This window comes from Natrix helvetica, assembly GCF_964273705.1.
Source record: "Natrix helvetica genome assembly, chromosome: 2".
Lineage (NCBI taxonomy): Eukaryota > Metazoa > Chordata > Lepidosauria > Squamata > Natricidae > Natrix > Natrix helvetica.
In genome coordinates this window covers 20636615-20653676 of record NC_138552.1, presented here as the reverse complement: position 1 = coordinate 20653676, position 17062 = coordinate 20636615, and the positions used below count along the sequence as shown (strand labels likewise).

Below are 17062 nucleotides of genomic sequence, written 5' to 3'. Positions count from 1 at the left end.
CAAATTATTTTTGAAAAAGCACAAAAATCTGCGTTTCAGAAATAAACAAATATCTTGGTGGTCTCCAGAGTTTCAAGACCTGAGTTATCAGCCTTTTGCTGACATTAAAGGACAAAAAAATTTTTTTATTGAGTTTTATTATCTCGTTGCTATTCTTTTCTTTGCAAAGCTATCCCCGGGGTGAATTAAAGAGGGGCTGAAGGAAACCGTATAGGAATTATAAGAAACATGGAGCCATAAAATTAAGTAAGGCGAAAAATGACGAGATATTGTGAGAGTTCAGAAATTTTGCCATTGACAAACATTTAGCAATTTAGATTAAAATGCCAAAACTTCACAATATCATATGAGACCTTGGTGTTGAGATTTTTCTTTTAAAATGTTTATTTTGTGAAGTCTGCTGCCTGAGAAATTCCCAACCGCTGTTGTATGGGGAACTGATTAAAGCAACCTTCCTGTCTGGGAGCAGGAGATATTTCTAGTCATCAAAGGCAGATAGATCATCCATTCAAGAAACAAGCGGGTCTAAATTGATTTTTTTTCTGACTTTAAATTTATCCAGAAGATACTCAAAAATGCTTATAAAATCTAATTATTCCCAGAAGTATCTCTGGTGTATGAAAAATAGAACGTTTCTCTGCTAAAGCTTTCTGACTTTATATATGTTTTTCTCATTAATCAAGTTGAAAAATCACATCAGGATGTTATAACAGACTCAGAACAAATAATTGGTGAAACTAATAAAAACCAGCCAATCATTTCTGCTTCCGCTTCTGCTTCTGAAACAGGTGTGCATTCTGCTTATCTACTCTGAAAAATACATCACCAAATTTCACTGTCTTTAAATTTTAAAAGATAGACATTATATACTAGTTTTGATAATATTGTGCAAAGGAATATTTTATTTAATCTAATGAATGTGGGGCTACTGTTTTTATTACTATTATATAATGCTGTCATTGATTTAGATGTTACTGTTCTCTTACCTGCATAACTTGTGATTGTTGTACAAAATATAGCGCTCTTGAAAATTAATATTAAATTTTTAATGACGGGTATGCATACAAATTTAGTTTATCCAAAACTTGCTTAGTATTGTTTGTTTTATTCCTGCAGTTTAGAACTTAAAATATATGTTCAGAGTTTTCTTCCACTTGTAGACAAAAACAGAATACCAGCAGTTGTTATCTTTATTAAAGGTTAAGATCAGAATGATAAACTTTTTAATAGTTGAAAGGTAAATGTTCCCCTCGCACTTATGTGCTAGTCGTTCCCAACTCATCTCCGTTTCAAAACCAAAGAGCCAGCGCTGTCGAAAGATGTCTCCATGGTCATGTGGACACCATGACTAAATGGTGAAGGTGCACGGAACACTATTACCTTCCCACCAGGAGTGGGTTCCAGTCGGCACTACTGCCAGTTAGCTCGTGTGCATGCTTTGCATGCACACACGCTTGATCTGCACTGCATGTGCATGCACAGTGCAATTAAAATCATTCTGCGCATGCGCAGAACTGAAAAACAAGATGGTGGTGCCAATGGCACTGACCAGGGAACCGGTTCAGGGATGTGGCAGGCCTGGGTCGCTGCCAGTTCCAGCGACTCAGGCCACCAAACCACTGCTGGTTTGGCTGAACCAATCCAAATCGGTAGGAACCCACCACTGCTTCCCACCAAAGGTGGTCCCTATTTTTTTCTACTTGCTTTTTTACATGCTTTTGAACTGCCAGTTTGGCAGAAGCTGGGACAAGTAACAGGAGCTCACTCCGTTATTCTACGCTAGGGATTTGAACTGCCGACCTTTCTGATCGACAAGCTCAACGTCTTAGCCAGTGAGCCACTGCATCCATTTTGATAGTTGTAATCATACCCAAATCCTTTTTGTGAGGAGGGTAAAGGTCACCATGGATGAAGCAAGGAAGCAACTACCCAAACGCAAGATTTTCTAGATTTTTTTTTCAAGTGAGGGTCATTTGTTTTTAAGTAAATTTAGCTTAAGGCTCCCATCACAATGTTTTTTTTCCTTGTATGTACCTGTATTTCCAACTTCTAAATGATAATTAAACCAAGCCATCGACTTTAAACGACAATAAGATGCTTCAAAGGCCTTAGCAAAACACATGACCTTAGAAGTAAGCTTGCTTACACTTTATTTGGCTATCCAAAAAAACAACTTGCTCTGCAATCACATTTTTAGCATTTCAGGAGTCATCGCCATGCTGTTCATCTTTCCAAGTAGTCTTTTTCAGCTCTCCGAGTTGCATCTGAACCTTGGGTGACTTTTAACTGTATTTTCTTCTTCTTTAGAACTGTTGCCTTCTTGCGTTCCTCAGACTTTGCCGCCAGAGTTGTATTTCAACTTTAAGTCAACCAGCGCAACGACAGGGACACCTTTGCCATCTTCATCTGATTTGGTCAGTCAATGAGAAACATCTCCTGAAAATGCAGCCATCTGTCTAAACCAGAGGTGTCAAACTTAAGACCTGGGGCCCAGATCCAGCCTGCGGGGTGCTTAGATCTGACCCGCGAGGCCTCCCTGGAAACAGCAAAGGACTGGCCCACAGTGCCTCTGTCACCAAAAAAGGGCTCCCAAACTCTGTTTTCGTGGCAGAGGTTTGCAGGAGGCAAACGAAAACGGAGATTGGGAGCCCGTTTTCCCTGGCAGAACGCTTGGGCCACCATTGGCACCCCCGACACGAGTGATATCGAGCTGGCCATGCCCACCCTGGCCAATGCCCAACCCTTCCCCCCCCCCCCGGTCAAACCCAACCCTGATGCGGCCCTCAATGAAATCGAGTTTGACACCCCTGGTCTAAACTATTCAGTAAATTTGTCAGTTACAGGATGGGAGACGTTCAGTTCTTCAGTTTTATAAATATTTCATAGTTTAACATGTTTGCTACTTACAGTTTGGTTTGTTGGTTTGTTTTAATATATGGTGTAGGCTGAACAGAGATATATCAGTGTGACCGATATAGAGTCTGGTGATCTTCTCAAGAATTTGCCAGTTAAATCTGCGCCCGCTGCACCGCCTATTGTCACACAACCTGTGAAGTCTGAATTCCCAGCTTCTACAAAGCTGTATTATCCAGAAATCTCTGTTGCCAGTGTATTACCACTGGATGAATTTGAGAGACAAGGTAAACATCTGCAATTTTTGTTTTGCAACCATTTGCTTTTAAAATGTACTTATCTGTATCTCTCTATACTGAGAGCTTGATGGCACTTTGTGAGTATGCTTTGAAATTTTGTAGATAAATAAAACTTTATTGTGACTTTCAATTAAACCCTTTGCAGGTAGTCCTCAACATATGATCACAATTGAGCTCAAACTTTCTGTTGTTAAGTGAGTTTTGCCCCCTTTTAAAACCTTTCTTGCCACAGTTGTTAAGTGAATCACTGCAGTTGATTAATTAGTAACCTGGTTGTTAAGTGAATATGGCTTCCCCATTGACTTTGCTTGTCAGAGGGTCACAAAAGGTGATCACATGACCATAGCAACAGTCATAAATATGAATCAGGTGCCAATCCTCTGAATTTTGATCACATGATCAAAATGCTTCCCATCACATGATGGGGATGCTGCAAAGGTTGTAATTGAAAAAGGTCAGATGTCACTTTTTCAGCGCCTTTGCAACTTTGCATGGTCACTAAACGAACTCTTGTATGTTGATAACTGCCTGTAATCGTCTGCATTTGGAAATATTTTGCGCTTTTTTTCTTTTTGATCAAAAGACAAGAGTCCCGAAATGGAATTATCTCTACTACCCCAAAGTGTAACAGAGGAGGAAAATGCTGGCGATCGTCTTACGTCAAGTCTCCTTCATGAAGATTTTTCCAGTATTTACGCAGGACAAAAGATCGGTAGACAGCATTTTTCTGGAAAACTACAAGAAATGGATAGACAACTATCGTACTTACAAAATTTGACAGAAAGAATGGAGAAAGAATATAGCACTACTAAATTGGTATATTTCACTTAACGTTTTTTTATTTTAAATCCTTCTCCCCTTGGTAACAGGTTCAGGGGTGGGTTGAAAAAATTTAGCAACCAATTCTCTGCCCGGTTGCTGGGTGGGCATGGCTTACTCGGCCTCCTGCACCACGACGATGTATGTGTTGGTCCTTCCGAGGCTCCGGAGGCTTTCCTTAAGCTTCCAGGAGGGTGAAAACAGCCTCCCCCAGGCTCCGGAGGCTGGAAACAGGCCCGTTTCGTGACTTCCGGAACTTCCAGGAGGCCTATTTTTCTGCCTCCCAGAGCCTCTTCGTGGGCCCTGGACATACCTGGCATGATGAAAGGGCTGCGTGGAGACTCCTGGAAGGGGTGGGGCAGGGCCAGTCAATCCTTCCAACTACTGGTTTGGCGAACCAGATGTAAAATTAGCATCCAGTTCACCCAAACCGGCTGAATCCCACCCCTGAATAGGATATTTGTTTAAATAGATTGTAATTGTATGTACTTTCAACTGGAGGAGAAAGCACATGTCTTTGATATGATACAAGATTTCTGGCTGGTAGTGAGTTGCTTAGAAAACTTTGTGTGAAAGTTAGGGATGTAAATAAATTTACTGTGATTGAAGAAAATAGTTCATTGATCAGTAATCAGTTTAATTTTAATTGATTTTAATTGATTTTAATGGAAAAAAAGTTAAATGCAAACCAATATGTAAAGTGTAGAATTTTATTACTATTTCATTGTGAGGACAGATATTGTCAAAAATAATAAACCGCAATAAACTCAGTGTTAAAAAACGTAGGTGTACTTTCCAATTTATAAAAGAAACTTCTGCAGATGTGAACAAAAATCAGCAAAGGAGAGATTTAAAAAAAATATTAACAGTTGTATTTTTTTCCAGTATATTTGGGTTAACCTTAAAATTGTGTATTGATTGAAATGGAAAAGAGATGCTCAGAAAAAGACATATATATTGTAATATTTATTATATGCAGCTGTAGGTGAGAAACTGTCTTTTTTACAGTTTGGGGAAACTGCAAAAGATGTCAGTGTGATACCTGAGCAAGAAGAAGATGACATATTGTTCTTTGCACCAGGTGTTCAGCTTTGCAAAGCAGGTGAGTTTACTAACTGGGGGCTGGGTTGAGATATTATGACTATAAGGCAATTTGATATGGAAGGGAATAGGTGATTCAGAATATATCTCCCTTTACATAATAGGAATACATAGATTTGGTAGCTATATAGAGAAGAAGAGAAGTCTGGTCTTAGGTTACAATGGGGATCAGGATTTCCATCACTAAACAGTGCAGTCATAAATCACAATGTCATTTGACTGCATCACTTATTAAAGGCAATTAAATAAGCAGTACTAGTTCGTAACATAACCCAAGGATGTGGTGGGATCTTAAGCTCACATGATTGCAATTTATGACTTTCTGCAGGATTCCCCATGGAATTTCCTTGTGGAAATAAGCAGGAATGTCAGAAATCATGATCATGTGACTGTGGCTTCTTACAACCAGTCACCTGATTGTGATCAAGTGACCGTAGGGATGTTGCAGCAGATGGAACTCAAAGGACCAGTCATAAGAACTATTTGTTCAGCACCATCATGCCTTTGAACAGTAACTGAACAAATGGTCATAATCCCAGGACAGATTTTAAAGATCAAAGCCGGACTGGAACTGAACTTGGAAATTTGCTATGGAAACTGATTAATTCTGGTTATAATGTTACTTAGTCTTCCAACTCCAACCAGCAGTCTTATAACTCTGTTTTAGACCACAAATATTTGGGAAACTACCAATGGAAGATAAGTGTGGCCAATTTGCTTTCATCTTGAGTGACTGATTGACAGCTGCAGTTGACAAGAGTCATTATGCTACTGAAATCTCTTGGTTTTTTAAAGTGATGCTATGGTATCAATAAGCATGTCCTGAGTTTTAAAGGATTATCACCCTTTCCTGCCCATCAATCCAAGTGCCATAATAAATCTGCACTCAATTCTTTGTTGTAATTTCTGTAAGAGAGGAACATAGCTTTTATCCTGAACATCGCATAACTTTTTATATGATCCTCCTTTGAACTTTGGTTTCACTCTGTTCTTCTGTTCAACTAGAACGTTATTCAACCCGTGTAAGAGTGGAGAATTTTACAGAGGAAAAAGACTTCTTAGAAGCAGAATCTTCCCCAAAGGATTTCATTGCCTTAAAAACACTTTCTGTTTCACCTTCAGTATCAGCTGCTAATCATCCCAGGGTCGACGAGTTGTTTGCTGGTACTACTCTTTCTTGTTTTTTGCATTTTGTTGGGTAATTTTGTAAACGATCTTTTTAGTTGTTTATAGAATATGTTGCGGTGGTTCAGTGGTTAAGATGCTGAGCTTGTCGATCAGAAAGGTCAGCAGTTCAGTGGTTCGAATCCCTAGTGCTGCCTAACAGTGAGCTCCCGTTACTTGTCCCAGCTTCTGCCAACCTAGCAGTTTGAAAGCACGTAAAAAATGCAAGTAGAAAAATAGGTACCACTTTGATGGGAAGGTAACAGCATTCTGTGTGCCTTTGGCATGTAGTCATGCCAGCCACATGACCACGGAGACGCCTTTGGACAGCGCTGGCTCTTCGGCTTTGAAACTGAGATGAGCATCGCCCCCTAGAGTTGGGAACGACTAGCACATATGTGTGCGGAGAACCTTTACCTTAGAATATGTTATTTGCTAGTAGCATATCCATATTTTAACATTAAATTCAATCAGAATAGAGCTGGCAGGGACCTTTGAGGTTTTATCGCATAAGGAAGTCTCCGTCACTGACCCATAACATTCTTTGACTTGACTTGAAAGGAAAGGAAATATTATTTTAAGTGATTAATATTTTAATTAATTGTATTAATAAACCAGGCTAAAAGTTGGTTTATTTTTATTAACCCTAAAAGTTAGTGATGATTTTTGTTTTTGTTTTTATAGATATTAGTTTTAAAATGGAAGAACAATATGAGAGGTATGTATGAGAAAATATTTCAGAAGCATTTACTGAAGTGGGGAGAGTCATATTGGGGAATGTTCCTACCACTTTGTTATCAGTATACCAGTTTAGAAAATAGATTCTGCTTTCTACTTAATGGCAGATTTCAAAAATATAGGAAGAAGTTCTTTTATAGTGATTATAGAGCATTTACTAAAGATTTTGTTGAAGAGCCAAACAATCACTCATTCAGCAACCATTCACAGATAACGATGAAACTGAATGAGGGGGGCTTATAATCAGTTCAGAGATTCCAGTCATCCCTGCTTTCCTGGGGTCATCAGATCACAATCTGGATGTTCAGCGCGCAAGTCCTGATTTTGGTGTTGCAGCAAGCCATGGTCATGTCATAATTTCTAATGTTTTTCCAACTTTCCACAATCAAAAGCAATGAAGAAGCTGGTAGGAAATCAGAAATCACTCCCACCATTTTTTCACCCGCCGGCACATTGGATGCCTGCCTGCAGCAGCCCTTCTTCTGTCCTGTATGGCCTGCTGACTCTATCCCACTGCCACTTCCCTAGCAAGGCCTAGCGAGCTCCCTTTGGCAGATCGGCCCTGTCAAGCTCCCCGTGTCCATCCAGGGTTGTGCCTAGTCCCCGATCCCAGGTCAACAGTGGGTGGAAGAAGATGGCAATGTCAGGTGGGGGGGGGGTGTCGAGTAGCCCACAGTAACATGCAGGGCAGCCGAAAAGACAGAAGAAATAGATATGTGGGGAAGCTGGAGTCCAAGCTCTGGTTGTACATGCAGGCTGGTTGCCAAGAACCTGAATTCTGATCATGTGACTGATGGGGCACTGTAACAGCTGTAACATCCATTTGTTCAGTGCCTTGTAAGCTCGAAAGATTGCTGAATGAACAGACATTAAGCAAGAATGACCTGTGGTGTGAGAAAATGATTAAAACCCATCTTTTGCTTGTATATTCATGGCATCCTTATATTCCAGTTATTGTTTTGTGTAAAGGTTTAGAAGTGTCGTTGTGATATTATTTGATCTCGGTGTATATTTTTAAAAGTAGCTTTCCTGCTTGCAGCAATTTAATTAGGTTTTTTTTTCTATAGATGTTCAGACGATTGCCTTCAAATCACTGGCTTCAGTGATGTTTTGGACATCATTAATGATCTTATAGTGGAGAATGGGGTTTCTGCTTCAGAGTTGGGCCTTTCAGAAATCCAAGCTAAAAAAATAGCCAGGTAGTGTTACATTGATACTTTTAATAACTTTGATCTACATATGTTAGGTTGTATGATGCACCCAGGTGTATAGACCTGATAAACAGTAGTTGCTTTTGGATAGGGCAAAAAACAGGAAGTAGATGCATTTACTATCTGTAGTCATTCTGGTTATATACACGTTGTAGATGCACTGACCTTAATGCCTAAAGAGTCACTGTTCAATTTCAATTGTGTAGTGGTCACTACTAGTGGTTGGTGATTCTGATCAGGGATGCTTACCTCATGTGCATCCAATGACAAACAGACTATGAATGAATCAATATCCATAGGCAGATGGAATTGCTAGTTTCCATACCTAGGATTTCCACCAGTCAATTAAATAATTGGGACTAGTGTTTATCTCCAAATCAGGGCTGTCAAACTCATGGACCGCGGGCCAGATGCATCACGCACTGGCCGCACCCACAGCCAGTTTAGCAAAGGGGGGGGGGGAAATCACGATACATCACATGATACTGTCATGAGTTTAACAGCCCTGCTCTAAATAACAATAGAAAAAGGGGAAAGCAACACTTTATGTATGATTAGCAGCCATAATTTTTTTTCTTGTAAATTTCAGCAGTTTGTAATATTTTTACTTTGACTTGGTTTCCCCCACCCCCTTTACTTTAAATAACAATGGCCTTAGCAACTTCTGGCTGTTATTACAAATTCAGAAATAGTTTATTTCCACTATATGATTCTGGAGTCATTAAATATTTGTTAGCAAAATATGCTCTATTCCTATCTTAGTTCAGAATTATGATGTAAGACAATAATGTCATCGACTCTGCCTTTGTTATTTCAGTCTTTCAAATATACCACATAAACAGACTTATAAAGTTGAGAAGGATAAAAAAGAGTTACATGCTTGGATGAAAAGAAAACGAAAAGAGAGGCTTGCCGAATATATGCAAACTCTGTCAGAAAAACGGGCAAAAGAGCACAATCCATTCCATTTGAGAAAGATGGTAAGGCTATTTGAATTGTTAAAAGTACATTAAAAGGAGAAATTTTATCTTTAGGAATCTCTCTGTTCTAAAATTGTATTTCTAAATCTGGATGGCCACCTCTTCAAAAAGATGACCTATCAGAAAGGAAATCAAGAATTGGAGAACCACCAGATAAAAATGGAATTTGAACGAATGTCCTTCTTTCTTAGGTTCCAAAATGTAATTGAGGTTGATGATGAAAACTTGAGGGATACTATGGCAAATTTATTGGCTGAATTTATTGGAAAAGACAGACAACAGATGGGGTGGGACATGGACCTGGTTTATAGAGTAAACTCAACATATGCTAGAACACACAATGTTCCAAGGGAGGTACATATCAAATTTCTTAGAAAGACCACAAGAGACGAGATTCTGAGTGCACAAAGGGGGCAAGTATTAAAATATAAGGATAGAGAAATAGCCATTCTGAAACAGATCCCAAAGAAAGTTAGAGATAAAAGAAAAAAATATTCGCTCTTAGCGAATAAATTATACCAGAAAGGGGTGTGGTTTCGATGGCTGTTGCCAGAAGGTATGCTAATATTCTGGGAGGACACGAGAGTTAGAATTAACACAACCATAGAGGCTCAGGCCTTTATGGAAAAAAATAAAGTCCTCCTAGATAAACCTAATGACACTACACCGGACATACAGGACACGGGAGGTGCCGGAGCCCTGCCGGGGGGGGAGAAGAGGCAACATTGAGAAAACTCAGATCACAAAAATGAACTTGAAAATCTGTGTGATATAAAATGATTGAAATTATCTTAAGATATTGTATTGCTGACAAAATAGTACTTAGTAATAACAAACTAATGTATTAGTAAATGAAAGTTATGAGAATGGGGGGAGGGCCATTTCCTGCATAATGTAACTGTCAAAATTTGTAGTTCATCCATTACCCCTTTCCTTGAATATTTTGTTTTAAAAACCAATAAAATTTTGTTAAAAAAAAAAAAAGATGACCTATCGATTATCAAATCAAATGTGAAAAGAAACATGAAGATGAATAATAATAACAATTCTAGAACATGAATTTACCCACTGTAAGTTCCTTTTGAAAATTCCATTTTTACAAGCTTTCGAACTGCTAGGTTGGCAGAAGCTGGGACAAGTAACGGGAGCTCATTCCGTTACGTGGCACTAGGGATTCAAACCTCTGAACAGCTGACCTTTTTGATCAACAAGCTCAGTGTCTTAGCCACTGAGCCACGCGTCCCTGGAACCTTCTCCTTAGAAACCTAAGCAACAGTAATTCAATATTTCTCTAAGTCTCAATCTTTGACAGCATAATTCAGAGGGAATGGCCATTGTCCAGGAAGAACAGGTTCTGCCAGGAGACGTTAGACTGCTAAAATCCTTATGATGTTTTAAAATCTCTGCAAGACAATGATGGAAAATTCTGCTGCATGGAACAATAACATTAAACAGCTGGAAATTGTCATCTCTAAGGAGAAGGGAAACTTAAAAAAATAATCTTGATGGTTAAAAAGTGAGCTTTTCTTTAGGAGTCAAATATTTATTTCAGTCATCGTCTAACATAAAGTACAATCAAGAAAAATTACATCCGTTTAATAATAACACCTTCTCTTGTAAGAGATATACAATGACTAAAAGCTAGGATTACAAACCCAGTGTTATAATTTTAAACATTCAAATCTCTCTCTAAACACATCTTCATATTAATGTTAAGGGTATGGACCAAAGGAAAAGGGACTCAGAAGGCTGAAAAAAGGGATTTAAATAATAGAGAAATTTAAAGAATTATTTCCCTGTAAAATTACTCAGAACCAGTACTCTTACATGTTTCAAATGTTAATTGTTACAGAGCAAAATCTAGCAATGTATGTAATAAACAGTAAGCATTTCGTCAGTAAATGTTAAATAATTTTAAACTCACTCAGTTCTCAATTAGAACAGTTAATGTTGCAGACCAGATAACTGATATACATATCTGTTTGCATTTTTTGTATAGCCATTTGGACTGACAACACGAGAGATTAAATTACAGCAGAAAAAGAAAAAGGAGAAAGATAAGTATGTTATTTTTGGGGAACTTTCTAGACTTTTAATCCACTCTATGTGGCAATTGAGCTATTAAGTGTAAATTGTCTACATCTCACCCTATATCTTTCACTGGTCTGTCATATTTTATGAATGAAATAATTCTAGGATAAGGCATTTGAATTCTGTGCCCCAGGGATAAGATGGAAGAAAATTTTGGGAACATTTTGAGTAGAACTGTTAAAACCCAGTTGAAAGAGAAACTTTGTGTTGGGAGCCCTATAAAACAATTCTGTTGTATTCACTCTGTGGGTATATTTACTCTACTATAGACTTGAATCTTTTGGGAATTCCAAATTCCATATTGTTTGGCATATTTCTACATTTTAAGAGAACGTACATCACTGATGCAAACCTGATGAAGATGGACCAAAACTTTTCTACAGATTTTCCTCAGGAACTTTCGTTGTTACTAAAGCAGGGGTGTCCAAACTTGGGAACTTTAAGACTTGTGGACTTCAACTCCCAGAATTCCCCAGCCAGCATGGCTGGGGAATTCTGGGAGTTGAAGTCCACAAGTCTTAAAGTTCCCAAGTTTGGACACCCCTGTACTAAAGTATTTAAAGTACTCAACCCCTCCAAGACCGAGTGGCTGTGGGTACCGGCACCTCGATTCAGTCAGCTGACACCATCGCTGGCCATAGGGGGCGAACAACTGTCCCCTGTGGAGCGGGCGCGCAATTTGGGCGTCCTCCTTGATGCCCGGCTGTCAATGGAGGACCATGTGGCAGCCGTGGCAAGGGGGGCGTTCCACCAGGTTCGCCTGGTGCGCCAATTGCGCCCCCTACTGGACCGGAGTGCCCTGCGCACGGTCACTCATGCGCTGGTGACGTCTCGCCTGGACTACTGCAATGCCCTCTACATGGGGCTTCCCTTGGGACGCATCCGGAGACTGCAGTTAGTTCAGAACGCAGCCGCGCGGGTTATCATGGGGAGTACACGTTACTCCCACGTAACACCTCTCCTGCGCGAGCTGCACTGGCTACCTGTGGCCTTTCGGGTGCGTTTCAAGGTATTGATTACCATCTTTAAAGCGCTCCATGGCATAGGACCTAGTTATCTGCAGGATCGCATCCTACCACACACGTCCCTGCGACCTATCCGCTCACACAGGGAGGGACTCCTTCTGGTGCCGTCCGCTAGGCAATGCCAGCGGGCGACACCTAGGAGTAGGTCCTTCTCTGTGATGGGCCCAACCCTCTGGAATGACCTCCCCCCTGATATTCGAACTACCACCGACCTCCGTTCCTTCCGTCAAAAGTTAAAGACTCACCTATTTCAATCAGCTGGCCTGGCACTCTCTTAGTTTTACCTCCTGGGGATATATTTTAATTGGGTTTGGGTATTTTAATTGGGGATGTTTTTAGGGTTTTTATGGTATATTTATTTCTTGTACAGCCTTATCTCCTCCACCCAAATGTATTTAACTGTTTTATATTATTGTATTTTTATCTGCATTTGACTGTACACCGCCCCGAGTCCCTTTTTGGGAGAGGGGGCGGTTTAGAAATCCAAGAAATAATAATAAATAAATAAATAAATAAATTTGATATTTTTGGTCCTCTTGTCTCTGAACTTGTTCATTATATGAAAGTAGAACAGACAAAATCAAAATAATGTCTCTTTCCTACAGATTACAGGTAGTCCTTGACTTACGACCATCGTTGAGCTAAAAATGTCTGTTGCTAAGTAAGACAGTTGTTAAATGAATTTTGTCCCATTTTACGACCTTTCTTGCCATAGTTGTGTTAATTAGTAACAGTTTTTAAGTGAACCCGACTTCCACATTGACGTTGCTTGTCAGAAAGTTGCAAAACATGATGGCATGACCCCGGGACACTGCAACCATCATAGATATGAACCAATTGCTGAGCATCTAATTAATCACATGACCATGGGATGCTGCAACAGTCGTAACTATGAAAAATGGTCATCAGTCACTTTTTTCAATGATGTTGTAAAGCTGAACGGTCACTAAATTAGCTGTTGTAAATAAAGGACTACCTGTACTTCTACTAGTATGTTTTTCTTGTATAGAAAATATTTTTATATGTCTCCTTTTCTCCCCAGTAGTGACAAACTTAGATTGCTTTTAAATAACCTAGAAGGGATGTTTGTTTAAAAATATATATCTGCAATTGTTGAGTAGTTAAACTGGTCCATTTGCTTTCTCTGAAGGGTCTTGCTATCTGAACATCATAACTTAAGAATCAACGAAGCTCTCAGTCTGATGCATGACTTGCTGTCTGACACGGCGCAGCTCCCTTCCAGCCAATATAAACCATCATCTGGAAGAAAAGCAACTTATGATTTTAAGCAGCCGCGCATCGCTTCTGCTGGAGGGTAACTTATTGCAAAATAGTACTGATATTAATTTTCTTGCTTCATTCTCAGATTTACCAATGTGACAATCCTATGCAAGGCTTCTGAGCACAGTTATTCTTACTCCTAGAAAAAAGTATTGCCAAATTAGAGCAATAATTTTAACTTTTAACTTCACAGTGGTCCAGTATCATAGCAATGGCAATGTACTGAGGGGATAGTTGACACACTTATTTTGGGTGTTCTGTTTCAAAATTGCTGGCACGCAGGTGCAGAAACAGTAGTTGAAATATTTACCACAGTTTTAAGAAGTGAGCAGTCAACAGGAAAGTACCCTATTTCTCCGATAATAAGACCCAACCGGAAATTAAACCCTAGCATGATTTTTCAGGATAATATAAGCCCTACCCCAAAAAATAAGCCCCACTTAAGATCATCAGCCGGATGGACACAATTAGTAGTGTATTTTCCCCAAAATAAGACCTAACTGGAAAATAAGCCCCATTGCATCTTTTGGAGCAAAAAATAATATAAGACTTGGTCTTATTTTCGGGAAAACATGGTAATTCAAATGCCTAGTAGAGAATGGTTGCCTGAAAAATGCCGTTACGGTCCAAAGAGTAGTAGAATAGTCCCAATACATTCCAAGAGTCAGAGAAAGCCAAATTAGGTAGTCAGGCAGTCAAAGGGCGACAAACAAGAAAGAGGAACAAAAGAGAGAAACTACCGTATTTTTCAGAGTATAAGACGCACCCTTTTCCCTCAAAAAAGAGGCTGAAAATCTGGGTGCATCTTATAAACTGAATACAGCATTTTTTGCCTCCCGAAACCCCGCCCCTTTCACCAAAATGGCTGTGCAGAGCCTCTAGGAAGCTTTTAGAGAGCTCCTGGGGGCTGGGGAGGGCAAAAATGAGCGAAAAATGGCCCGTTTTTTGCTCAATTTTATCCCAGCCCCCAGGAGCACTCTATAAGCTTCCTAAAGGCTATCCATGGCTTTTGGGGGGGGGAAATGAAAAACAGGCCGTTTTGCTCATTTCCCCCCCCCCCCGCCCCCAGGAGCACTTTGCAAGCTCCCTAAAGGCTATTCATGGCTTTTGGGGGGGGAATGGCCCTTTTTCACAAAAATTGGACCATTTTTGGGAGGTTTGCAGAGTGCAAAAACCTTTTTTAAAAATTTTCCTCTTCAAAACCTTGCTGCGTCTTATACTCCAAAAAATACGGTAGGTGTCATTCCCCGGCGCTCTCAGCGGCTCGGGGCTGACATTCTGCTGGTGGGGAGATTTGTGACTGGGACATTTTCGGATCGCTGCTGTGCCACATTTGTTTCCCTGTTGCGCCAAGAGCTTGAAGTACCTTTGGATTCTGCAGTGACTTTCATATGGAACGGCACCAGCGCAGGTGTGGCAATGTAAACCAGCATGGTCTGTCACATCTTCGGAGTATCTTGGGTGTATTGCACATGCGTCGGAGAGGGTGGGGCATAGGAGGGTTTAAATGGTGCAGGGAAGTACGGAATTACAGGCTTGACTTTAATTCACTCGTGTTTTGCACTGTGTGTTTGTTGGAAGTACCCGAACAGGCTTATAAAGATTACATTTACCACGAATTACCTGCTTAGTTGTCTTGTTTCTGACACTAGGATTCCAAACACTTGTTTCCAAGCAAAGCAGCTACCTAAAGTTCTTCTGCTGACACTTGGCTGCAATCATTTGTGCCTCACCCTTTGCCTTGCGACCAGCCTACATATTCCAGTTTACGTATTTTCAAAAAGTTCTCGAATAATCATTGCAATTATAAATATATATATATTTTTATTGAAGTTTCCATGGGAGGAGCAAGCCATTTGCCAAAGTTGGTTTGGGTCCAGTAAGATCCCTCTCAAGTCTGTCTTGTGACACAGCTCGGAAAAAGGGTAAGAAACAAAGATCTGCTTTTTATCAAAATAGTCAATGAAAGTGCATGGTGCATTTTATAGACTATAATGCTTACACATATATTTTGCATCATAATGTTTAAAGAAATAAGCAAACAAGCTTTATGGAGAAATGGAACATTACTTTAACGAAAAGAAGGACTAGGGGAGACATGATAGCAGTGTTCCAATATCTCAGGGGTTGCCACAAAGAAGAGGGAGTCAAACTATTCTCCAAAGCATCTGAGGGCAGGACAAGAAGCAATGGGTGGAAACTAATCAAGGAGAGAAGCAACTTAGAACTGAGGAGAAATTTCTTGACAGTTAGAACAATTAATCAGTGGAACAACTTGTCTCCAGAAGTTGTGAATGCTCCAAAATACTGGAAGTTTTTAAGAATAAAACTGGATAACGATTGGTCTGAAATGGTATAGGATATTCTGCCTAAGCAGGGAGTTGGACTAGAAGACCTCCAAGGTCTCTTCCAACTCTGTTACTCTATTCTATTTTAATTCCATTTCAATAGAGCCTTGAAATTTTAGGGTGATGCAAACAGAAATATATAGCAAAGAAACTCTAGACTTCTGCCATGGTGTGAAGATAGTAAAGCTCGCTAGATCCCACTGAATTGTAATCTGGTAACTTTGTTTGAAGTTCCTAATCCATGATGTGAAAGGAACAGTTTTGTTGTCTTTTTTTGCTTAAGGTCGACTCTGCCAAACTCCTTACAGAAGAATGTCACTAGAAGCCCATCAAGGTGAAGCCTATGGGAGAAGCAGTAGGAACCAGAGGCAATGGCCGAAGAGCAGGCTGGACCTGAGAAGCCATGGTTTGTAATGGCACAAAACTCAATGCTATTCATTGGCCCTCATCTCTACGCGGTCCCTTTAGATGCCTTCTGTTTTTTAGAAAAAGATCTTCTCCCGTTGCTAGGCTTTTTCAGTTTGGATGAATTCATAATGATGGGACTTTTTCCAGATTTTAACTTTTCTTGTTCACTGGCTTTGAGTAGTTTAGTGATCATTTAGTACAAATCCAATCATTAGGTGAACTGAGGTAGCTCACAGAAGACCTTTATCTCATGAGCTGAAGAAGTCAACATTTATCTAAATGGATCATTGGCAGAACTTACAGTATAAATGTCTTCCTCTCTTCTTAGTTGAAATGCTTTCCAGACCTTGGGAGCGTGGGTGGGCTGTTTCCCTACATTGTTTGGAAGCCTCATTGAAGAGAGTCACCACTATTACAGAGAGATTTAAAAATAAGTTCTGCAAGCAATAATTGTAGTCCAAAAATTGATAGCTATGGACATACATGTCAGGATTCCAAATAGCATCCAAAATAGAGTCTGAGGCAAAGCATTCCTCAAAGTTCCAATTTATTAAGAGAGCCATGTTGGCACATCTGGGAAAACCCGAATCTGAAAGCTTCCTGGCTTTCCCCACCCAGCTGAAAGTTCAAGATCTTGCCCCCACACCCACAAGTCCATCACATGGTCCAATCTCCCACTACCATGCTGGCAGTTCCACCCATCCAGTTCCGGTCAGGTGCAGAGGTGCAAAGACAAAGGATGAC

At 40.0% G+C, this 17062-nt stretch overlaps 1 protein-coding gene across 1 annotated transcript in view; it reads left to right on the top strand.

Moving 5' to 3' along the window:
* Window positions 1-17062, top strand: part of CPLANE1 (ciliogenesis and planar polarity effector complex subunit 1) — an 81598-nt gene that overhangs the window by 58422 nt on the left and 6114 nt on the right. Inside the window, exons 42-53 of the mRNA XM_081940547.1 lie at window positions 2308-2414; window positions 2945-3140; window positions 3736-3968; window positions 4980-5073; window positions 6078-6236; window positions 6921-6954; window positions 8042-8173; window positions 9003-9165; window positions 11165-11226; window positions 13432-13596; window positions 15396-15487; window positions 16194-16316. Of these exons, the coding sequence (XP_081796673.1) occupies window positions 2308-2414; window positions 2945-3140; window positions 3736-3968; window positions 4980-5073; window positions 6078-6236; window positions 6921-6954; window positions 8042-8173; window positions 9003-9165; window positions 11165-11226; window positions 13432-13596; window positions 15396-15487; window positions 16194-16316 (1560 nt within the window). The remainder of the gene's footprint in view (window positions 1-2307; window positions 2415-2944; window positions 3141-3735; window positions 3969-4979; window positions 5074-6077; window positions 6237-6920; window positions 6955-8041; window positions 8174-9002; window positions 9166-11164; window positions 11227-13431; window positions 13597-15395; window positions 15488-16193; window positions 16317-17062) is intronic.